General features: G+C 37.2%; 2 protein-coding genes across 3 annotated transcripts; both read right to left on the bottom strand.

Annotated features, from left to right (window-relative positions):
* Positions 1 to 8,405: 8,405 nt before the first annotated feature.
* On the bottom strand, positions 8,406 to 10,883 carry LOC120265302 (glyceraldehyde-3-phosphate dehydrogenase B, chloroplastic-like). The gene is made up of 9 exons (XM_039273177.1): positions 10,699 to 10,883; positions 10,505 to 10,618; positions 10,203 to 10,364; positions 9,955 to 10,122; positions 9,720 to 9,880; positions 9,384 to 9,445; positions 9,247 to 9,296; positions 8,760 to 9,166; positions 8,406 to 8,663 (listed from the first exon to the last, which is right to left on the bottom strand). The coding sequence occupies exons 1-9, from the start codon at positions 10,795 to 10,797 to the stop codon at positions 8,528 to 8,530; spliced, it is 1,359 nt and encodes a 452-aa protein (XP_039129111.1). The 5' UTR covers positions 10,798 to 10,883; the 3' UTR covers positions 8,406 to 8,527.
* A 610-nt stretch (positions 10,884 to 11,493) lies between these two features.
* Positions 11,494 to 14,641, bottom strand: LOC120270607. 2 transcript variants are annotated; one of them, XM_039277767.1, is made up of 5 exons: positions 14,426 to 14,641; positions 14,070 to 14,202; positions 12,920 to 13,016; positions 12,593 to 12,679; positions 11,494 to 11,803 (listed from the first exon to the last, which is right to left on the bottom strand). In XM_039277767.1, the coding sequence occupies exons 1-5, from the start codon at positions 14,484 to 14,486 to the stop codon at positions 11,672 to 11,674; spliced, it is 510 nt and encodes a 169-aa protein (XP_039133701.1). In that variant the 5' UTR covers positions 14,487 to 14,641; the 3' UTR covers positions 11,494 to 11,671. The 2 variants fall into 2 exon arrangements, with proteins under 2 accessions (XP_039133701.1, XP_039133629.1); XM_039277695.1 differs by having other exon boundaries at positions 11,494 to 11,806; positions 14,426 to 14,637.
* Positions 14,642 to 24,177: the final 9,536 nt, after the last annotated feature.

The following is a 24,177-nucleotide window of genomic DNA, read 5'->3' as shown; positions in this document are numbered from 1 at the left end:
ATACCACTGCTACAGTGGCCTTGCTACAATATATCCTTATAGTATTTCTGCTACAGTACCTAACTGAAAAATTTCCAATGAGCCTCACGGTCTCCATGCGGCCCCGCATGGAGACCGTGAGGTTTACAGCCGATTCTCTGCAGCCCGTTGCTACGGTAATTCATGCACAAACTCAATCTTGAGTTATACATCCATCCTGGAGCTTCAAATAGGGCTGGATACCTCACAATCTCCCCCTCCAGCCTATTACAAGGGAGATACATCACACAACCTGCTCACAAGTCATCCATCTTGGTCGGGGAGTTCATCCCAGCCAAGCTTTTGCACAATTGTAACTTATCTTTAGAAGTTACCTTAGTCAACATATCGAAGGTGTTCACATCCGTGTGGACCTTCTTCAATTGCAATTCTTGATCTTGAATTGCCATGCACAACCAATGGTAACAGACATCAATATGCTTTGTCCGTGCATGGTATATAGTGTTCTTGCTCAAATCAAGAGCACTTTGGCTATCACGAAACACCACATACTCTTCTTGCTTTACTCCCAATTCAAGAAGAAACCCTTTCATCCATAGCATCTCCTTGCTAGCTTCAGTAGCTGCAATATATTCAACTTCTATAGTCGACAAGGCTACTCACTTCTGTAATTTAGATTGCCATGAAATAGCTTCCCCTGCAAAAGTAAACACATATCCTAAAGTAGACTTCCTACCATCAAGATCACATGCCATGTCAGAATCTGTGAACCCTTCTAAAATTGGTTTTGAAGATCCAAAGCACAAGCACATATCTGATGTACCCCTCATATATTTAAAAATCCCCTTCACAGCATCCCAATGCTCCTTTCCTAGATCAGAAAGAAATCTGCTCACAACACCAACAGCATGAGCAATATCATATCGTTTACAAACCATGAGATACATCAATAAACCAACTGTAGAGGAGTAAAATACAGTTGAAACTCCTTTTTTCTCTTGTACATTCTTTGAAGAGATCTTCCTTAGCTTGAAGTGGTTTGCAAGTGGCATGCTAATAGACTTAGCATTCTACATGTTGAATCTTTTCAGAATTCTTTCAACATACATCTCCTGTGATAACCATAGCTTTCCAGCCTTCCTATCTCGGACATTACTCATCGCCAAGATTTGTCTTGCAGGACCTAAGTCTTTTATATCAAAAGATTTAGACAAATCACCCTTCAACTTGCAAATCATCCTAATATCTCTTCCGACTATCAACATATCATCAACATACAACAAGAGAATAATAAAATCATCTCCAAATGATTTCACATACACTCATGAGTCTGCATTTGTTCTCCTGAAAGAATGACTCACCATGAAAGAGTCAAATTTCATGTACCACTACCTTAGAGCTTGCTTCAAGCCATACAAGCTCTTTTTCAATTTGCAGACAATGTTGTCCTTCCCCATGACTTCCAAACCCTCAGGTTGAGTCATGTAAATCTCTTCTTGCAAATCAACATGCAAGAATACTGTCTTTACATCCATTTGTTCTATTTCAAGGTTCAAACTTGCTGCTAGTCCAAGTACCACCCGTATAGAGCTTAACTTCACAACTGGAGAGAAAACTTCATCAAACTCAATTCCCCTTTTCTGAGCAAACCCTTTCACTATCAACCGAGCTTTATACTTGACTAGCTTGTCACCATATTTCTTCAATTTTAATACCCACTTATTCTTAAGTTGTCTTTTACTTTCTGGAAGCTCAACCAAATCATAGGTGCCATTTTTCTGCAAGGAATTTATCTCCTCTTGCATAACTTCCAACCAACACTCCTTGTCTGAAGAGGATTGTACTTCTTCATAGCTCTCTGGCTCCCCCTCTTTAGCAAGCAATAAATATTCAGAACTAGGATATCTCTTAGATGGTTCTCTCTCCCTAGTAGATCTCCTACCCTAGGGCTCAATAGTCTCAAACGGTGGAGGCAGCTGCCCTTGCTCAATACCCACTGCATTTGGCTGTGCAGTATCATCATCACCATCCAATTGATTAGAAACTATAGCTGGCTCATCTATACCATGTTCTATCTCCTGTTCACATCCATTATTTGTGGTTCTTCTCAATGGAATAGTTGTTGATGTAGAGCATTCATCATCAACAATAACATGTGCAGGCTTCTCAGTCTTCTCACAATCTGCTATGGTTTCATGCTCATGAAACACAACATCCCTGCTTCTAGCAAGCTTCTTCTTCTCTAGATCCCACAACATGTAGCCATACTCCTCATCACCATAGCCCACGAACATACAAGGAGTGGCTTTACTGTCTAGCTTTGATCTTTGCTCCTTAGGTACATGCATGAAGGCCTTGCACCCAAAAACCTTCAAATGTTAGTAACTCGGCTCTTTACCTGACTACACTTTCTTTGGTAGATCAAAGCCCAATGGAACTAATAGAGATCAGTTCAACACATAACAGGTAACCCTGACTGCTTCACCCCAAAATGCCTTAGGCAACTTTGCCATTCTCAGCATACATCTGACTCTCTTAACAAGGGTATGATTCATCCTTTCGGTAACACCATTATACTGAGGAATACCTGGTTCTGTCAACTCATGCCGGATTTCATGCTTGGAGCAATAAGCATAAAACTCTTTAGAGGTGTATTCCTCACCATTATCTGTGCAGATACACTTCAACTGCAGTCCTTTCTGTCCCTCCATAATGGCATGAAACTTCTGAAGTTTTTTAGAACCTGACTTCTGTATCTCAAACAATACACCTAAGTCTTCCGTGAAGCATCATCAATAAAGGTAACAAAATACTTGTTGCCACCAAAAGACTCCACCTCTATGGGACCACACACATCAGAATGGACCAACTCCAATTTGTTTTCCTTCCTCTTAGCAAGTATACATAAGGAAACTTTGTGATGCTTACCAAACAAATAATGATCACATGAGTTCATAGTCATACCTTTCCCTGAGAGGATGGGAATGAAGGACTGTTTTGCCAGTAACTGCAATCCTTTCTCACTCATGTGTGCCAGCCTCTTATGCCACAAGTTTGGTGAAGTATCATCTTCAACAACATTGATATGACTAGAATAATGTTTTAACGAAGTTTTATACATAGTACAACATAACTTCCCTGTTTCTACTAGTATAGACCCTTGGAGAAGCTTCCACTACCCATCTTTCTGCCTACTGTCATACCCTTCCTTATCAAGGATATTAATAGAAAGCAAGTTTATCCTCAGATCACGGATGTGTCTCACATTTTTCAATGTCAATGTACAGCCTATGTTGGTCTGAACCACAATGTACACACTCTTGTTTCCCATCTTGGTGTCACCAAAGTCACCACCTTTGTAAATTTTAAACAACTCCCTCATGGGAACACAATGGTATACTACACCTGTATCAACAATCCATTCAACAGATAGAACACCCACATGGTGACAATCACCATGTCCACACACTAATGACACTGTCTCCACATCAGAAACAACTGCTGTCACACTGCCACCATCTGCTTTCTGCTTGCCTTTCTCTTTTTTCAACAATCTGCAATATCTCTTAATATGACCGGCTTTCCCACAATGATAGCACTTTATCGGTCCTCTAGACTTAGACCGATTCTTGGACTTGTCATGACCTGAGGTACTTTGATCTCTATTACTAGATCTTCCCCTGTTCTCTGTAACAAGTGCCTAATTAGACCCATGTTCTATGCTTCTTCATTTAGCAAACTATCTTTTGCCATTTGTATAGTAACCTAGCCATCTAGTGCAAAATTCATCATTGTCACAATCAAGGTGTCCCAACTGTCTGGCAATGAACCAAGAAGAAACAACACATTAATTTCATCACTGAAATTAACCCCAATAGTCATCAACTGATTCAACAAGTCTTGAAAATCACTTAAGTGCTCGGTAATGGATCTTCTATCCTTGTATTTCAAGTTAGAGAGCTTCTTAACTGCAAATACCTTATTCATTGCAGTTTTCCTCTCATAAAGAGCTGCTAGCTTTCCCCAAGCTACATGTGCATTTGTCTCTTGGGCTACATGGTGGAACACACTAATATCCACCCACTTCCTGGTTGTTCCCAAAGCCTTCCTGTCTAACTTTTTCCAGTCATCATTAAACATCTCCTTAGGCTTTGCTGAATCACCCAGTAAAGGATCAAACAAATCCTTGCAATACAGATGATCCTCCATCATTGGCTTCCAAATTGAGTAATTTGTCATCGTTAACTTCATCATGGATCCTGCATCTCCTTTCATGACAAATTTGTGAATAAATGGCTCTAATACCAGTTGTTGGGGAGCCCCAGGGTATACAATGCACAATGGACAAAACCTGCCAGTCAACACTATTCACCCCCTTGGATCAAACGACAAGCAAACACACAATTCTCATTCAAATCTAATGTACATCATTTTTCAAGAAGAATCCTTGTGGGAAAACTTCTCACTACAAAGAGAAACCACAAGGACCTAGAGTATTCAATTGGTATGGGAAGTGCTACAGTGTTCTTCTTCTCCCTTAAGCTACAACCTAGCTTAATCCGGCTAATCAATGCATACAAACATACAACAAGCCTTCCTTGAGTAACTAAGAACACACAACAAGATGATAAACAACTTGCCCTAGCAACCTTCCCATCTTCTTGCAATCCCTATCTTAGGTTTACAAGAATGAAGAAGAAGAGCACAAATATAGCTTCACTTCTTCTTCTTTGAGCTCACAAGCTCGGATCCAAAGCTCTAGGATGTCTTCAAGGCTTCCCCTTTGATGAATCTTGAAGCCCTAGCCTTGCTACAATATTTCTGCTACAGTGCCTAACCAAAAAATTTCCAGTGAGCCTCACGGTCTCCATGCGCCCCGCATGGAACCCATGAGGTTTATAGCCGATTCTCTGCAGCCCGTTGCTACGGAAATTCCTGCACAAACTCAATCTTGAGTTATACATCCATCCTAGAGCTTCAAATTAGGCTAGACACCTCACAGCATGGTGGTTCTCTTTATCTCTACCATGCTTTAATATATTAATGCATTCTAAGTATGGTAGTGACTTTAATGCTCAGCATATCTCTATGGCCTTGTTTGGATGCAAGGAGTGATCCCCAATCCTTGGGGATCACTCCTTGTGGCATTTACAAGCCCATGTTTGGGCATGTACAAGATGGCATGGGAAAGGAAAGAGGGGGGAGGGGGGATAGGGGATATATGCCCCTCAAACCCAGCATGCTGGTTCCCCTCATTTTGACGGGTTTGAACAAGACTGGGTAAGGAAGTTACTAATATACCCCTAACAAATAAATAAATGACATTGTATATATTTAACTCTTGCCCACAATCCCTAGCCTCTTCCTCATCCAGCCACTTTCAAAGAGCTTTCCTTATCCAGCGCACTTCAGGGATCTCCTTGTGGCACACTTCATCACCTTACCGGTGCTCCATCGTGGCCACATGTCAACGCCATCATCACTTCACCGGTGCTAAATAGTCTTCCTTACTCCACTGAGTACATCCCTTTCTTTTGTTTTTTTTTTCCATTTGATATTTTTTTTTTAGTGTGTGTGTGTTCTGAGGGCCTCTTGATTGAAGGCTAATCTATCTTTTTAACCTCTGCAATTCATAGATTTTATGAACCTATGAACTGTTTCTTTCTTTCTTTTTTTTTTGGTGGTAGCTTTTGTTAGTGTATATTATCAGTAGGGTGCATTCTTGTGGATCCTTATCTATGAGTTTAGTAAAAACTGAATATGGATAAAAAGGTATTTTATTTTTACAAAAATGTAACTGTGTGTGAGCATGTGTTTGGTCTAAACTAAACTAGAGAGAATTTTTTAAAGCTGTAAAACTACCCGGACTGGCAAGAAATTAGCAGAAATTTAAATTAAAACAATATAGATTTTATTAAAATTTATAAAGTAGAACAAGTATTCAAAAACCACTACCGATTAGAAAAATATTTATGAAGATTTATATAGATTTAAAAAGATAAAGAACGATTAAAAAATATTTAAATGAGTGGATTCCTAAAACTAGACTGAAAACAAAGAAGCATAACTTAGATTGCAAATGTAAGCCTAAAGTATTTGAGTTTGGCAGGTATTGTCACTAAAAACAAAAACAAAACAGCATGGTGTTGCTTAATTTCTTGTGTGTTGACATTGATTGTAGGAATCCAGTTTGGATTCTTCCATGGATTTTAGCAGTGAGATAAATCATAATTTCTACTACCTGAGCAATTTTCTTCTGTTCTTACCATTCCATTTGATCTTTTTATGTATGTTAGCAACTGATGGTAGTGCTTTGGTTAAGGCTTGTAATGCTCGGTAGTTTCATGCTCTGTTTCTAGAATATCTTAATCATCTTCTGATGTGGTCTTTTGTGTGTTTGTGTGCAATTCAGTAGTATGGCATAATTACATGTACATGAATCATCATTTAATATAGCTTAGCTTTATTTTAAGTGTAATGAAAATATATATGTGTGTATACATGATTGATAAACCATATATACCTGATATTAATTAAACTTATTAACACTTAGAATAAATACTAGAGATTTGGACATGAGCCATGAATCTAAAATAATGTCAGTTATCCAACTAACATATTCAGTTGATATTACACAACTACTTTACACATCAAGTCATTATAAGTTTATTTAACTCTGTTAGCTTTTACACCTGCTGTTTATTCATGCCAAAATTAATGGATTGTTAATTTTCATTTTAGAAATGGACAACGATGATATGGACGACTTGGAAGAGCTTCAACTAAATTCAATGTTTATGTGCTACTTTTTCGTAGTAAATGCTATAATCATGGCATGTGCGATAAGGCATCGTGCTCGTAGAAATAGAGTGATTGAACATGAGATCGGGTCAACATGTAATATGTATATTTTCATGTGATATTGTGTTTCAGCTTGGAATTGGAGGTTATGTAGTATGAGTCTAGCATGGGATTGATTCAAGCTTAGGATTTTTGTCTCCGGTGGTGGTACAGATTTTTAGACAATTCATGATGCTTCTAGCAGGGGATTGATTTATGGAGATGTCTCAGTTTTGGTTACCAATAAAGCCAGTGAGTGCTTATTTACCTTACCATTGTATTAGCTCTTCTAGGAAGTTGAAAGGCTCTTGTTGGCAAATGATGTCATCAGCAGGTTTATGTTGTTCAGGTTTATCTTTCCCATGCAAATTACAATACTTTGACATGCATATTGAGTTTGAGTCAATCTTGCATATTTTGTTTTAAGTTCTAGCTAATAAATAAAGATCAAGGAAAGATGTAAGCATTAACTTTTCCATGGAATGTTGTATAAAGGAACAACTTAGCAGTTCTGTTTATTGATCTAAAAATAAAATTCAAGTCAAATTATATGATTTGGACATTTGTTTATTTTAAGTAAAAATACTTAAATTATATTCTTCAATTAAAATGTATAAATTTTAAAAATACTTAATTATAAATACATCAATTACTTAGGTTAAATATTTAATTAAAAATATTTCATATACATAATCTTTATTATGGAGGTAAAAAAATAAATACATCAATAACTTAATATATATTATTTGATTAAAATAATCGAAGGTATAAAAGTAATTTTATTAAAAATTTTCTCTATATCCTCTTCTATTCATATTCTCATTCCTTCCAACCAAACATTACTTTTGTTTTTATCCCTAATCCCTTTCACTATTTCTATCCCCATTCACATTCCCTTCCCCTTCCCCATTATCATTCCCATATTCTCATTCCCTCCAACCAAACGGGCCGTATATGTTAGAGCCGGCCAATGGGTATGGTTTTAATATTAGTTATGGCCAATAGGTGTATTGGTGAATGTGACTGGCCAATGAGAGCATGGCTTGTAATTGCAAATCTTTGAAAAGTCTTCTTTCTTTTGAGAACTCTTGAACCTCTTTCTCTTGCTTGGCATTTCATCAAACGTTGAACTAAAAACCAGTGTTTTGATCATCATCTTCACACTATAAGAAACACCATTTCATTGACCATCCAAGGCCCCTTAAACATCACAACTTTCATCATCTCCATGGATTCACAACAGACAAAAATAAGTATCCATTCAACATGTCAGTGATGATGTAGGAGCCCCAAGACCACCACTTCTCCATTAGAATGATGTGAACTTGCTCTAGTGGGTGCGCCTTCCTCGTAAATTTGCGATACAGTGCATTTTGGAAACATTTGTTAGCCCTTGCAAGTGCATTGATATCGACTAGGACAAAAATATTAACAGAACTCTTTAGCTTCTCCAGGATTTCACTATGCCCAAGCAACACTCGCTCACAAAAGGTCTTTCTTCAGAAAGGGATCCCAAAGGTTGTGGGGGAAGTCATTTATGTCCAAGCCCACCGCGTAAGCAACACTTTTTTCACAAATTTATAATATTAAAAAAATAATAATAAATTTTCTCCGTTGACCAAATCAGAGTCTTTGAATTCTTCAGTCCATCAGCAACAAAGTTAACTGTCTAAATACACAACCAATATTTTGCCTTAACAGAGCAAAATCATGCTTCATACACTTTGCATTCTTCAGTCTCAGGATTCGTCTCACAGAAATCTTCAAGAGGATCTCCGCTTGCTTGCACTGGCGTTCCCGGCCACTTGCTCGCCACCAAATGCGCTAAATCAACAACTCGTTGGCTGTGAATGATTGAAAATCATGTTACTTCATTCATACAAATTCACTTAATCAATGCAGGTTTATTAGTAATACTGCTATGACTAATACATTCTCACCTGTAACCCCATTCATTGTCATACCAAGCAACCACCTTCACCATGTCATCGCCCATGACCATTGTAAGCGAAGAATCGATGGTGGATGATACATCAGTGCACAGGAAATCAAGTGAAACCAAAGGAATGTCACACACTTCCAGAATTCCCTTCAATGGTCCTTCGGCCGCCTTTCTAAACGCACCATTGACATCTTCAGCACTAATACCCTTCTTCTCAACATTCACCACAAGGTCTACAACCGAAACATTTGGAGTAGGCACTCTAAGCGCAATTCCATTTAACTTCCCCTTGAGATTTGGCAATACAAGTGACACCGCCTTAGCTGCACCTGTGCTTGTCGGAACAATATTTAAAGCTGCTGCTCTCGCCCGCCTCAAGTCTCGGTGAGATGCATCTAACAGTCTCTGTCATTTAACAGGAATCTATAATTAGATCATGTACATTTTGATTTCAATCTTTTGCACATCTTCTAAAAAATTTATACCTGATCTCCTGTGTATGAATGAGTAGTTGTCATTGTTCCCTTCACAATCCCTATTCATACAAGTCAAACAACAAGTATTTCAATTCAATTTTGTTATTTACCCATCTGAAAATAATAAAATTAAGTACAATGCTCACTAAATTCTTCATCCAGGACTTTCACAAAGGGAGCCAAGCAGTTTGTAGTGCAAGATGCATTACTGAAAACACCGAAACAGTGTCAAAATTATACAGTATGAAAGCATAGAACTAAGAAAAACAAAAGGTGAAAGTGCACTTTGGTCATTAATTACACAAATATGTTGATTTTAATCCTTGAGCTAAGAACAGCGCACTGCAGGAATAATCCATGAACAATGGAAAAAATAAACAAAGTATCATTTTTAATTTTCACAATAAAGTGAACTTTTTTTATTGTTGTTTCAGACCAAAAGCACACATATACCTAAATAAACTTATATACTAAACACTAACCTAATAATATTCGCTACATCATGGGAGTAGCCTCCTTCATTCACACCCACAACATAAGTAGGAATATCAGCTCCTTTCCCCGGAGCTGTGATTATAACCTTCTTAGCACCAGCTTGTATGTGCTTCCCCGCACCGGGACCATCTACGAAAACTCCGGTTCCCTGGTTTGATGATTTCTTCCTTCTTCATATTCATTAAATTTTAAACCATCTTACATTCACATTATGAAAAATACCTCAATGACAATGTCTATTCCAAGTTCAGCCCATGGTAACTGCAAAGGGTCTCTGCTTGATACAACTTTGATTGCCTTACCATCGACACTGATCGTCTCATTGTCTACAATCTTCACATCAGCCTTGAAAGTTCCAAGTGTTGAATCATATTTTAGGAGGTGTGAAGCCTGCAATGTGAGATCATCAGAGTAAATATCATCTAAGGTATTAATATGCCGTGATAAACTATGTAAGCTAAATATCATACATTCTTCACACCACCACTATCATTGACAACAATGACATCCAGTGGGGAATCCTTTCGGCCATGCCAGCATCGTAGAAAGTTCCTACCAATGCGCCCGAATCCATTAATTGCCACCTTCAACTTAGCAACTGTCTCTCCTCTTATATGTCTACCTCCTACATTCTGATACATAACAAATATACAAAGCTCACTGATGAATCATTCAGCATACTATTAGTTGAACTCAACATGTTTGATTGGTGTCGGAAATTGCATTGATATGCATAGTTTTGCATGGTACATTTTGGGATCAGGGAACTTACATTGGAAGCTAGCTGAAAAGAAAGAGTGTCGGAGAAAGATGCTGCTCTTGCATTTGATTCATAAGTGAGACAAGCATTGGACCGAAGACCAGAAAATTCAGTGAAGTTGATTCTCTATTTACATCAAAATCATCAGAGAAAATACATTTAGCAGTAAAAATACTGTGCTTTTGATACTGATAGAAAGTTGATACCTTAGAGAAGCATGAAGAGGGATTGATGTTGGTGGTCTTGGAATGAAGCCTTGGGCTAGAGGTGATCCTCGACGAAGCCGTGGCTGCATGGTTGGCCATTGCTGTAACAGAGTCTGAAAACAAGAAGGAATTGGAAACTGAGTTGGGTATAGAATTAGAGAGATAAGCATTTGAATGATCTGTCCTTGGAGCCACACATTTCTTACCTCCCTTTCTTCTATGTATGATTTGTTTTTGAGAATTACCAAAATGGCCTTTCTTGGTGAGTTGCTGAGTTTGTTGTCACCAGAGAACGAGTGTTTGTTTGGGCCTCTATTTCTGGTGGTTAGAGTCCAAAACAAGAGGATTTTTTGTTTTGTTGGCTTTCATTGATTGATCTTTGTGAGGATTACATGTGATAGATTTGTAGAAAAGCGCATCATGTTATCCTTTTTGTCCTTCGTATGGCTACATTTTGGTTGCCCTTGATGGTGATTTGCATAATTGGTCAAAACAGATTTAATTTAGTTGATTCCACTGGAGCACATTATTACACTCTTTTCATATAAAATAATTTTATATGAAACCCTAAAACTCTTTTCTGCTAATAATAGAAATTAAAAACCATTGTCATTTCAATTTTTTTTATTATTAAAAAGCTCTCTACCATATAAGATAACCCCTTAAAAAATTAAAAAGCAACAGTAAACATATGGATTGTACTACATCTGTTAGTCATAGTGCACTAACATGACATACAGGCATGCCCACTACCACTATTATTCATCTTGAAAAAAATTAAATGGGGCACCTGAATTAGAACATTTCATTTTGCTTAAAATGGGCATCAAAATACAGGTAAGCGAGATGTCTATTTGATCACAAACATAAATCAACAAACCTCCTATGCATCCACATTTATTCAGTACAGAAGAAAAGGAAAGGAACATCAACAATTTCGACAAGTATAGCACAATTTTATGCGCCTTGCTCATCATATTCCAGCTTCAATTTCATCAGAGACTACAGGCATTCCATTTGGTGTTTCATCTCCTCGGAGCTGAGAAGAAACTCCATCAATAGCTGCATTTAGTTGCTCGATCTTTGCCTCCAGAATCTTCCTCGTCTTCTGTTACGAATTGCATTGCAGAAAACATTGCAGGTGAAGTCATGTATGAGGGAACAAAATGAATATCAAGAATTGAAAGTTAGATGTCCTGGTGGCGGAAATTTGACAAGGTGATTAACAACCAATAGTTTGCATAGGCTGGATCTAGATTGGGTCAGCTACAAGCTTGAAAATTTTTTAAGCAATGAAAATATTGAAATACAAAAACATTCAGAAACAAGGCATAGCAGAAAGTTGATTAATCTTTTCTAAGAAAATAAAGGAGACATAAATTCCAACTAGCAGCTATAAGAAAAAGACACATTCCATCCAATAGTTGGGAGGTGCCATGAATAACAACATATAAGATCACTGATGGGTGTGTGAGATAAAAAAGGGCACACTTTCCAAAGATTTTGAAGTTACAAACTGTAAAATTATAACCAGGAAAAAAGTATAATTTCTGATGACAAAATAAAGCCAAGGTTTGACAAAATAAAGTTTTATTTCATTTAATTTTTCTTAAGTAAAAAATCATGCAGCTCTTCACTTTCTAGCAGGAGTGATAAATCAATTTTTAAGGACTGGTACAACTTGTCTGGTTTCACAAAGCATGCAACACTCGAGCAAACAGTAAATCAAAACAACGATGAAGATAATTAGGTCCAGGTAAGATACATATCATCAATAACAAGACCAATGTATCAACATAGATATTGGGATAAAAAAAAGGCAAAAAATAGCAACTATTTTCTAGCAGATAGCTTTGGCTTAAACTAATGGAATTAACCACAAAATTGCGCTCACCTCCAAAGCCTTCTCCTCATCATAGATAAACTTTGGCAACTTCCTCATCAGATCTTTCTTGTCTGTCCCAGCAAGTGCTTTGCTAATCTGGAATGGATGCATGCTTCTTTATTAATGAAAAAGATGCTGTAGTTATGAAGAAATTGTGTACCAACTAGAAAACCATCATATGATGACCTCCACAGCGGACAACTAATCTCTGCCAAAAGCCTAATGAATTTAAGGTGGAGCATGCATCTAATTAACATATCCTTGAGTTTCGGTTGTAAATGCACTGGAATATCTGACGAAATAGTAGCGATAAACAGATAAGGATAGTGTCATTACCTGTGGTGCATAGATGCAACCAAGTGCCCCCATTATTAATCCTCCCAGAACAAAGCCACCAACAAAGATGCTAGCACTAGAAGGCCTTCCAGTATCTCTACCATATTTATGCAAACAGAACACATCAAGGAAAGAAATATTCAGGGAGGATAAAATACGGCTGATTGCAAAAATGAGAAATAAACATGTAGAAAATTAATTAAAATGATTGTGTATTTAACATAGCACTTGAACCAAGTTACACTATAAAGTACAAATTGAATGAAGGATGAACTGCCAAAAAGGCCAACATATCTGTGGTTAAATTAACTGCAGTATTAAATTTGCACAAACAAAAGAACGAGAGCATTCTTCTATTTTAACTGCTGAATGGTTTTATCCTAACAGTGTATATACATAGATATATACATAATTATGATAAACAGTAAAGCGAGTACGAATGTAGGACATTAGGTCTAGAAATATAAACCAATTCTTACAGATTCTTTCAGATGCTTTTGATCTTATTCAATATATTTATCTTTTCTTCAGAATGTGTATGTACAAATTTAATTTCATTTAAGCGGTTAATAACAAAGAGGAGAGTTGAACTTAAATTTGAAGTCAAAATAAATAAATAAATAAATAATCAATAATTCGTCCGGTCTGTCCATTCATTCTTGTGATAAAAGAAACCTAGAATCAGTAGTCATGAATCATTTTTCTTTGAATAGCTAAACTGCTTGTAAACAGTTAGACAAATAGTCCCACAATTATTATAGTCTTCTAAAGAATATCTAGATTCCAAAATGCTTAGGCAGAACCAACAGAAAGATATGGAGCAATGAGGATATACAAATTTCATCTAAAATCCGAACATGACGAGGTGATTTGTTCAGAATTTATGAATTTTCACCAACTAGCAAAAGAATTCACAAGAACACAAAAAATAAAACAAAAAATAAATAAAAATAAATAAAAAGATTATAATGACATAGTAAATACTAATACATAAACGAGAAATACAAATCAAAAATCAATCAGGAGAACATCTACAAGACCTTCAAATCAAAGTTCAAAACATATTATAAAAAAAAAAAAAAAAAAAAAAAAATTATATAATAAACCATAAGTAAATAAACCTCACTATCCAAAAGTTCGAATTGCATACCCAAATGCAGCTTGAACAACAACCCTCTTCTTATGGGTCGAAATCCTCGCCCTGCTCAGCAGACTGGGACTGAAGTTCATACTTTTACGGCCAAAGATCACAAGAGACAGGTCCGAAGATTTCAACGAACGATCTTAAGAAAAACAAACAGAATCAAGAATCAAACACCTACCATCTAATAACCAAATCAAAGAACACCCTCAATTCCAAAAAAGACATCAAGATCCTCAAGAAACCTCCAACCAAATTATCTAAGCAATTCGAAAACCAATAATAGGATCGAAAAACGACCAAAGTTCAAGAAACCAGATCAATTTAGACAAAGAAACGAATGGTGGTGGGAGTGAAGGACTTACCAGAGAAGGACGGCGGCAAGAGAGCTCGGGAGGTGACGATGGAGTTCGGAAGGGCGGCCATGAGAGCAGGAGAAGGTGATACGAGATGGTGAGCGAGAGAGATGGTGGGAATGGTTCGAATGGAGGAAGAGAAGCGATGAATTCCAAGGTTTCGAAAGAAGAAACGCTCTTCTTCGATCTTATCGACGATCCGCTAAAAACTGGAAATTCGATCGTGACTAAGTTTGTTTTGTGCAAATTACCCCTTTAAATGTTTCTAATTTGCATTGGAATGCCTTAACTTTTTTGGAATATATATTTCAGATATTTTGTATCTAAGCACTTGTAAAAATCTCCATTGAGATATATTTTTTGACATATAAAATTTTGGATTTATTATGAAGGCCACCTTTTTGATTTATTGGGATTAAATTCCTTATATATAATGTTCATATTTTGTCAAAGCACACATACAATGAAGATATAGATATATTGAGATAGTAACTCAATGTATTTATACTTTATTTATCCAATTTCATCATATATATATATATATATAAAGACCTTTTCCTGTCCAAAAATAACAAATTACTTGGCTTTGCCAAATTTTAAAATATTCCAAGCCACTCTTTTTCTATTTTATTTTTCTCGACAAAATTTATAACTTTTTTATTTGAGTTAAAAATTATTATTTTAACTTTTTTACATAGAATATTTTTTAATGAATAATAGCACATCACTAAGTCTTAGGTATCGATTTAATTCATTCTAATAAACAAATCATGTGTTTTATTAGAAACAATAAACATATATATATATATAATCTAAGAAATAAAAGTTTTTAATTAAAATAAAGTGTGAACCACTGGTACCCAATAGTATCTCATTAGAATAGTGAATTGATAGCTCAGGGATCAAAACCCCTTGGTTACATTGGTCTTGGCATTGTGCAATACAATGCAACACTATATAATACTCTAGAAACATTATGCAATTCATTCACCCATCCAAGGTTATATGACCCAAAAAAAAAAAAAAATTACTATCGTGGGGGTTATGATCCATGATATATTGTTTTGGGCGATGTGAATGATTGTTATTGTTCTATGTGTTAGCTCATTCTCTATGATAAATTTCTAAAAGGTCGTTAAGCCATGTTAAGTCTGATGACGTGGATTGGCATTATATGACAAGCCAAGTGGTGTCATGGCAAGAGGATGATGACGTGGCATGTGGTGACTCATCAAAGGAAAAGATGACTAGGATGATGATGTGGCAAAGGATGTTATCATGAAGATCAAGGTAGAGAATTAATGGAGATCAAAGTGGAGATTTGATTAAGATCTAGATTTAATAGATATTTCTCTCAATACAATCATGTGATGATAAACTATTTTTGGAAAGTGCATCAAGACTATAGGATCTTTTCTATAAAGACAAGTTTTATTTTAGATATGATTATCTATCCTTGGTAAGATCCGGGATGATAATTCATATCTTTGATAGAGCTCCTTTTTAGAAAGATCTATTTGAAGAGAGGAATATTCTATTATTGGCAAGAGTTCAAGATAATGAAGATTATTTGAAGCTATTTAAAGATTTAGTTTGGTGTGAAGCTATTTGAAGACACAAACTAAATAAGGTAAAGACATACCAAAGAGATCATCAAGACCATATTTAGCATTACTATATTGAAGGAAGATTCAAGAGCTATCTATGGGCGGAACTATTCATGGAGACTAGTCACATGAGGAGATTGATTGAAGATTGCATAAGATATGATTAGAGATTTGAAGATCCAAGCATGGATGATTAAAGATCATGCTTAAAGATATTGAAGGCTAAACTTGGATGAAGACAAGATCAAGTTTAGTAACAATATTTCCATGAGTCAAACGAAGATCATTTGGAAGACCAAACTTGGGCCAAGTTTGAAAAGGAAGATCGGGAGATCTTCGGTGGCTATCTTCGGTAGGATGGTCACGTGTGCCTTGGTGGGCACGTCCCTCGGGATAGGGAGACCTTCTGAAATGATGTGAGAGAGGAAGCAACTGCAAGCAGGAGGAGCTCGAGTCGAGTCAACTGCTACGAGACGGACTGAAGGAACCGGGAGGTTGAAGGTCGCAAATTCGGGTGCATCTGGCTAGAACTCAGTCATGTTCAGTAAGGTGGGTCATGTTGCAACTGGGTGTTGCAACATCTAACTTTGGAAGGTGTCCAAGTTAGGAAGCCGCGGAGAATTCTAAAAGAGGTAACTTTGTAGACGTCGGTGCGTCTATATAAAGACATCCTGCTCGAAGATTTAGGATGCAGCCAACAAGTGAGAGACTCTTCGGTGAGAGTTGAGTGTGTGGCCGTCAGGCAATCTTGAGAGGATATTCTTTGTATTGAGAGAGTGAGTGAGTATTGTACTCATTGTTCCTATACCTCTTTTAGTGGATTGTTTCTCCAGGACTGACCCCCCAGATGTAGGCAAGATTGTGCCGAACTGGGTTACCAATTTGCTTGTCTCCTTTATCTTGCTTTGATTGTGTGTGAGTGTTTAATCTTTGAGTGAGTTTTTGAGTGAACTTAACACATCACACCCCCACCGGAACCATCAAGTGGTATCAGAGCGTTGGTCGTCAGTGTGTGCTTTGGTGTCAAGGCCGGCGAGATCCAAGCAAGAAGTTTCGAAGATGGCGGCAAGAGAAGGAGCATCGGTGACTCGACCACCTTTACTCAACGGTTCCAACTACCCATATTGGAAAGCAAGGATGAGGGCGTTCATCAAATCCCTTGATGAAAGCGCATGGACAGCTGTTGAAGAAGGATGGTCTCCTCCGGTCGAGCTTGATGATGAGAAGTGTGAGATCAAGAAGAAGAAAAGCAAGTGGAGTATGGAAGATATGAGCAAGGCTAATGCAAACGGGAAAGCTCTCAATGCTATTTTCGGAGGAGTAGACGAAAATCAATTCAAGTATGTGGCTACCTGTGAATCAGCAAAAGAAGCATGGGACATCTTCCAAAGGATACATAAAGGTACAAACCTGGTGAGAGTCTCTAAACTCCAGATGTTAACAAGCAGGTTTGAGAGTCTGAAGATGGAGGAGGATGAAAATATTGCTGTCTTCAACGGCAAGCTAATGGACATAGCAAATCAGGCATTTCAACTTGGCAAGAGATATTCTGACGAAGAGTTAATTCAAAAGACTCTAAGGTCACTACCCAAGAGATTTGAAGCAAAAGTAGCAACAATAGAAGAGGCTTGAGACATCTCTACTATTCGTTTAGATGAGCTGATGGGATCACTTCAAGCACATGAAATGAATCAGAAGATGGATAGAAAAGAAGAAGGGCTGGCATTGAAAGTTGAAGCTGAGATGCAGAAGATGTTACAACATGGGGAGTTGCAACACAAGGAAGACTGCGATGATGAAATTGCATTGCTATCAAAGAAACTTCATAAGATGTTCAGGCAATACCAGATTAGGAATAGAAGAGTACAAAGAGAAAACTACAATGAAGAGGAGAAGAAGGATGAAGAGGAGAGTAACAAGAAAAGCAAGAATATCAAGTGCCGAGAATGTGGAGGCATCGGACATATTGGGAGTGAATGTGTCAATACCTTGAAGAAAAAGAAAAAGGCACTGAAAGCTACATGGAGTGATGAGTCCGAAGAAAGTGAAGAAGACATTGAAGAAGAACCAGAAGGCCTGACAAATCATTATATTGGCTTTCCAGCTATACTCTCCTTAAAAAGCAACAGTGCAGCTTATCCTGAAGCAACATCAGAAGATAGTGATGATAGTAACAAGAGCATAAGTGAAAGTGACCTGCTGAAAGCATATGAGCTCATGTTGAAGAAATTTAACAAATTGATCTTGCAGAACAAACGTTTCGAGGAAGAAAAGGAAAACCTACTAAAGAAGCTGACTGAATGTGAGAAGAAGTTATCTCATGCTGAAGGGGCTATCAACTCCATGAATAAAGGAAAGATGAAGCTGGATGAAATCCTATCTACTCAAAGACCTCTGAAGTCAAAGAAAGGACTTGGTTACATTGGTGAATCCTCAGGGGTGAAGAAAGACAAACTAGAAAAAGTATTTGTGAAGCCTCATCAACACATGGAGAAGGATGAAAGAGAAGTTCTCACATGTTTACATTGTGGAGAAAGTGGGCATATCCAGTCCAAGTGTATCAAGTTAAAAGAAGACTTTAAGGAAGAAAGAATCATTGCATATGAGCATGAAACCATTAAGAAGAAATTCAGAGGAAAGATGATAGCTATCAAGAAGATATGGATCAGGAGAGAGTAGAAGGAGAAGGGATGCTCAATGAATCAATCTAACCATACTATTAACTATGTCTGCCAGAAATCAAATGAGGGAAGGACAGTATGTGGGAAGAGATGTATTGATCCACCATGATTTTTTTTGTTGTTCCAAAAATAAATAAATAAATAAATAAATAAATAAAAATAAAAAATAAAAATAAAAAATAAAAAATATAAATATAAAAAGAGGGTTTCATATATAAAAAAAATGAAGGAAACCCTCAATATTTTTTTGGGAAAATTTTGATGAGAAGTTTTTTTTGGGAGTTATTAAAAGAAGTTATTTGGTTTCAACTCCCAACATTCAAAAGGAGCCTTTTCAAAACCCAAACCTCAAATCCCAACGGTATCTAGGGTTTCAGAGAAGGAAGAAAGAAGGAAATCAAGATGAAGTATAAGAGGGTGGCTCGCAAGTATCCTGGCAAAAAGAAAGGGAGTGGAGATTCTTCTCAAGGCATAAAGACTTCCGGGGATGATAGCAACCCATCAATAGAAGCCAAGGAGGACCTATCCAAGGCATTGATTCCGTATGTCCCACCTGCACCATTGAGCATTGCCTATCCAGAGACATCAGAAATAGAGAGAAAGGATCCTCTAGCATGGCTTACTCAGAGGTTTCCAGAATTGTTTAGAAAAGAGAAAGGGCCTGGAGATTCTTCTACAGCAGGTAAGACCTCTACACCCGATCCTTATGGATGGATGAATGACGCCTTTCCAGGCATATTTAAGAGAAAAAGCAGTTCGGGTTCTCAAAAAGAAGTTTCAAGTACAAAGGTCAAGAAAGACTATGACTGGAAGAGGGATTTGTTCAGAGATTATTCCGAAGTTGAGAAGGATGTAAAGTTTGCAGAGCAGTACAATGTTGAAGAAACTACTGGTGTTGTGACAATAGAGGTTGTAGCAAAAGAGGTTCAGGAAAAGGAACCTATTGCTGAAGATACTGCCTGTGATGTTACAACACAACCTGAGGTAGAAACAGAAGAAGTCCAAGAATCTAAAACTGATAACATGTCTGGTAAACTCAAAGGAAAGGAAGCAATAGCTGAAGAATCTGAAGAAAAATCAAGTGAATCCTCTAGCAGTCACAGATCAGAGTTTGATGAAAACCCCGAGGAGACAGTCCAGAAGATATTGATAGACTTGAAAAACTCTGGAAAGAAACCAAGTGTTGAAGATGATGACTATGTTCCATCACCTATTGCAACATCAGAGAGCTCACACAGTTCAGAGGATGTTCCCCTGAAGAACAAGATTGAGGAACTCAGGAAGAAGAAGAAGACTGAAGGAAGTGGGTTGAAGAGAAAGGAGGGACCTGTTCTTAGAAGTCAGAAGAAGGCTGAAGCAAAAAGGCCAAAGAAGAATGTGGCAACACAAAAGAAGGCAACTCAACCCAAGCCCTCAGTAAAGAAGGCCCCCACTATTTCGGCAAGCAAGAAAACACCAAAAGTTCCAGATGCTAATAAATTCTTAAATGAAGACTGTAAGGAGAAATGGAAGATTATAAGCAAAAGAGGTGTAATTGCAGAAAGGATCATTGATGAGGCAGCATTTGATCAATATGGGTTGACAGATTTTTTGAATGATAAGGGGCTTATAAAATCTGTCACTTATGGGAAGCACTACAACCCTACTCTTGTTCAGGAGTTCTACAGTAATCTATCTCTAGAAATCAAGTCTCTCAGGGCATCAGGCTACCATAAAATCTTTTTAAGAGGAAAGACTGTAAAGTTCTCACCAGAGGGTATTAATGATTTCTTGGAGTGTCCTACAGAAGTTGAAAACGGAGCATATGTGTACAATGATGATTTTGAATATTCTGATGAAATAGTGGACGCACTAACTGGTGGTAAATGCAGCACTTGGGGATCAGAAGCAAGGCTCTCTACCTCAAAGTTGACAGTAAAATACAATGTATTGTTCAAGTTGGGTGCTTTCAACTGGTTTCCTACTGCCCATACCTCAAGCATACTGAAGGAAATGGCCATGCTACTCTATGCCATTGTTACGAGGAAACAGTTCAACCTGGGGCAGTTTATCTTTGACAAAATCACTGACATGGTCAATGTCACCTCTACAGTCAATCATCTGGCATATCCGGTCTTGATTACACAGTTTATGATGCAGAGTGGTGTTCCAATGGGGAACTCTGAGTTGGTGACTGGAATCAAGAAACTAAAAATTTCTCCCAAATTGTTTGGAGTTGGAAAGGTAATTGATCTACCTATTGGGAGACATTCTTCAGTGGCTGGAGAAAATGAAGGTGCAAGCACTCCAATGTTTGATGATTGTGATAAGCTGCTGGAACAACAGCTTGAAGATTTGGAGAGAAGGCATAAAGCTCTGTCTGCAGAATTGATCATAATTACTCAACAAAGGCAACGCATAAGAAGCCAACTTCAAGCTATTAGACAAAAGCAAGGGGGAGCTTCCATCAGCACTGCACCAACTTAGGGGGAGCTATCAAGAACACTTTGCCATGATTCTGACACAAAGGGGGAGATAGGACTGATGATGCTGATATTCATTTTTTTTTTGTGAACATTTCATATGTGAACAATTTAATTGTCCTTATGTTTGATAAACTGGACTGAGTTCTGTTTGTAATATCTAGTTGATTGTTCTTCTGTTATGTCATGTTTTCATCAACTAGTTGTTTGTAATATGTCATTCAACCAGTCCTGTAATAGTCCTAAAGTTATGTCCATTTGTCAGTACATGTTGTAAAATGGTGTTGTAACTAGAATCAGTCTGACAGAAGCATAATCGAGGAGGTTGTGTCAAATAATGCCAAAGGGGGAGATTGTTAAGTCTGATGACGTGGATTGGCATTATATGACAAGCCAAGTGGTGTCATGGCAAGAGGATGATGACGTGGCATGTGGTGACTCATCAAAGGAAAAGATGACTAGGATGATGATGTGGCAAAGGATGTTATCATGAAGATCAAGGTAGAGAATTAATGGAGATCAAGGTGGAGATTTGATTAAGATCTAGATTTAATAGATATTTCTCTCAATACAATCATGTGATGATAAACTATTTTTGGAAAGTGCATCAAGACTATAGGATCTTTTCTATAAAGACAAGTTTTATTTTAGATATGATTATCTATCCTTGGTAAGATCTGGGATGATAATTCATATCTTTGATAGAGCTCCTTTTTAGAAAGATCTATTTGAAAAGAGAGGAATATTCTATTATTGGCAAGAGTTCAAGATAATGAAGATTATTTGAAGCTATTTAAAGATTTAGTTTGGTGTGAAGCTATTTGAAGACACAAACTAAATAAGGTAAAGACATACCAAAGAGATCATCAAGACCATATTTAGCATTACTATATTGAAGGAAGATTCAAGAGCTATCTATGGGCGGAACTATTCATGGAGACTAGTCATATGAGGAGATTGATTGAAGATTGCATAAGATATGATTAGAGATTTGAAGATCCAAGCATGGATGATTAAAGATCATGCTTAAAGATATTGAAGGCTAAACTTAGATGAAGACAAGATCAAGTTTAGTAACAATATTTCCATGAGTCAAACGAAGATCATTTGGAAGACCAAACTTGGGCCAAGTTTGGAAAGGAAGATCGGGAGATCTTTGGTGGCTATCTTCGGTAGGATGGTCACGTGTGCCTTGGTGGGCACGTCCCTCGGGAGAGGGAGACCTTTTGAAGTGATGTGAGGAAGGAAGCAGCTGCAAGCAGGAGAAGCTCGGGTCGAGTCAACTGCTACGAGACGGACTGAAGGAACCGGGAGGTTGAAGGTTGCAAATTCGGGTGCATCTGGCTAGAACTCAGTCATGTTCAGTAAGGTGGGCCATGTTGCAACTGGGTATTGCAACATCTAACTTTGGAAGGTGTCCAAGTTAGGAAGCCGCGGAGAATTCTAAAAGAGGTAACTTTGTAGACGTCGGTGCGTCTATATAAAGACATCCTGCTCGAAGATTTAGGATAGAGCCAACAAGTGAGAGACTCTTCGGTGAGAGTTGAGTGTGTGGCCGTCGAGCAATCTTGAGAGGATATTCTTTGTATTAAGAGAGTGAGTGAGTGTTGTACTCCTTGTTCCTATACATCTTTTAGTGGATTGTTTCACCGGGACTGACCCCCCAGATGTAGGCAAGGTTGTGCCGAACTGGGTTACCAATTTGCTTGTCTCCTTTATCTTGCTTTGCTTTAACACATCACACCCCCACCGGAACCATCAAGCCACTATAAACAGTGCACTTTCGGGCATGTCTGTATTTTTTAAGACGTTTGTCGTATTTGTAAAAATAATAATAATAATAATAATAACAAATCAAGTACTTTCCTATTTTATGTGACATCCTACATACCCACGTGTGAACACCGTTGACATGAAAAATATCTGATTTGTCAAATAAACTAATTATGTTTTCACTAAGTGAGCCAGATGAGCCACTCATCTAGTCATGTGGACCACACATGGAGAGAGAACTCAAGTTGGCTTGGTTGAAGCACAACACCACCATCAGGTTTTTATGTAAAACTATGGCATAGGCCCATGAAATGCCATCTTTAATTGAATGGCAAATCAATTATATCGTTATGGTTTGAATTAAGCTAAAATTTATCTCTGAAGGTCATCTTACATCATGGTTTTGCAAATTTATCAACCAAGGTTGATATGGCACAGTGGCAATTTTCATTATAAGACAGCAATCACTTATCTCCGTTGATACTAATCATTAGCTAAAAATTGCATATAAAAAGAATCATTCTAGGTAGTGCACACAAAATATGGAATGTGAAAGAATAGAATATCAGATCGGCAGCCTGTATGAGAAAAAGACTTGAAGTAGATTAGCAATATTATGTGGCATGCATGAGATGAGCTATCCACTCCAATGCTACAAAAACAATGTTTTTTTTAATCTGTAAATGGAAAATATAAATTTATAAGGCGGTCTCTCAGGATGGAACATGTGTGGAGAAAAGAAGAAATATGAGAATGATAAATTCTCAAAACCAAATATAACAACAAACAAACCTTCACAATCAATGCAATATTATAGCATATTTTTAATAATAATAATAATATAAAATAATGGAGATTATTTTCAAGTATCAAAAATTAAAATATCAAGCCTATTTTAATATTAAAATATATTTTTCTTACTATACTAAAATATCACATAAATGTGAACACAGTTATCACTAAATACATTAAAAAAACAAAATAATAATAATAATAATAAATAATAATAATTCAGATGGCTTGCCCATATTAAAAACATCCGCCAGCTTGTCCGTATAGCAAATTTGCAACCTTCCAATGGTGGAGTTGAAAGGAAAAATAGCTCCATTAATTGTTGATATCTAGAGAACTTTTCGTAAAAATTCACGCTTACTAGTACTACCCCTATCGAAATAAACAAAAACTTCATAGCAAAAAACATTACCGGATAAGCTTCCATGATTTATATAAGATGCCAA

The sequence above is a fragment of the Dioscorea cayenensis genome, chromosome 1 (genome assembly GCF_009730915.1).
Source record: "Dioscorea cayenensis subsp. rotundata cultivar TDr96_F1 chromosome 1, TDr96_F1_v2_PseudoChromosome.rev07_lg8_w22 25.fasta, whole genome shotgun sequence".
In the NCBI taxonomy this organism is placed as follows: domain Eukaryota; kingdom Viridiplantae; phylum Streptophyta; class Magnoliopsida; order Dioscoreales; family Dioscoreaceae; genus Dioscorea; species Dioscorea cayenensis.
Note: the sequence above shows the minus strand (reverse complement) of the source record. Positions and strands in the feature narration are given on the sequence as shown.

Bases quoted from the DNA above. Each gene is read 5' to 3' on its own strand.
- LOC120265302 (XM_039273177.1), bottom strand. From the start codon at position 10,797: ATGGCCAACCATGCAGCCACGGCTTCGTCGAGGATCACCTCTAGCCCA. The intron at 10,365-10,504 runs GTAAGTTCCCTG...GTTATGTATCAG, and splicing joins CTTTTCAGCTAGCTTCCAAT to AATGTAGGAGGTAGACATAT. The intron at 9,881-9,954 runs GTATTTTTCATA...TCATCAAACCAG, and splicing joins GAATAGACATTGTCATTGAG to GGAACCGGAGTTTTCGTAGA.
- LOC120270607 (XM_039277695.1), bottom strand. From the start codon at position 14,486: ATGGCCGCCCTTCCGAACTCCATCGTCACCTCCCGAGCTCTCTTGCCG. The intron at 12,680-12,919 runs GTAATGACACTA...CATCCATTCCAG, and splicing joins GTTGCATCTATGCACCACAG to ATTAGCAAAGCACTTGCTGG. The intron at 11,807-12,592 runs GTGAGCGCAATT...AATTCGTAACAG, and splicing joins ATGAGGAGAAGGCTTTGGAG to AAGACGAGGAAGATTCTGGA.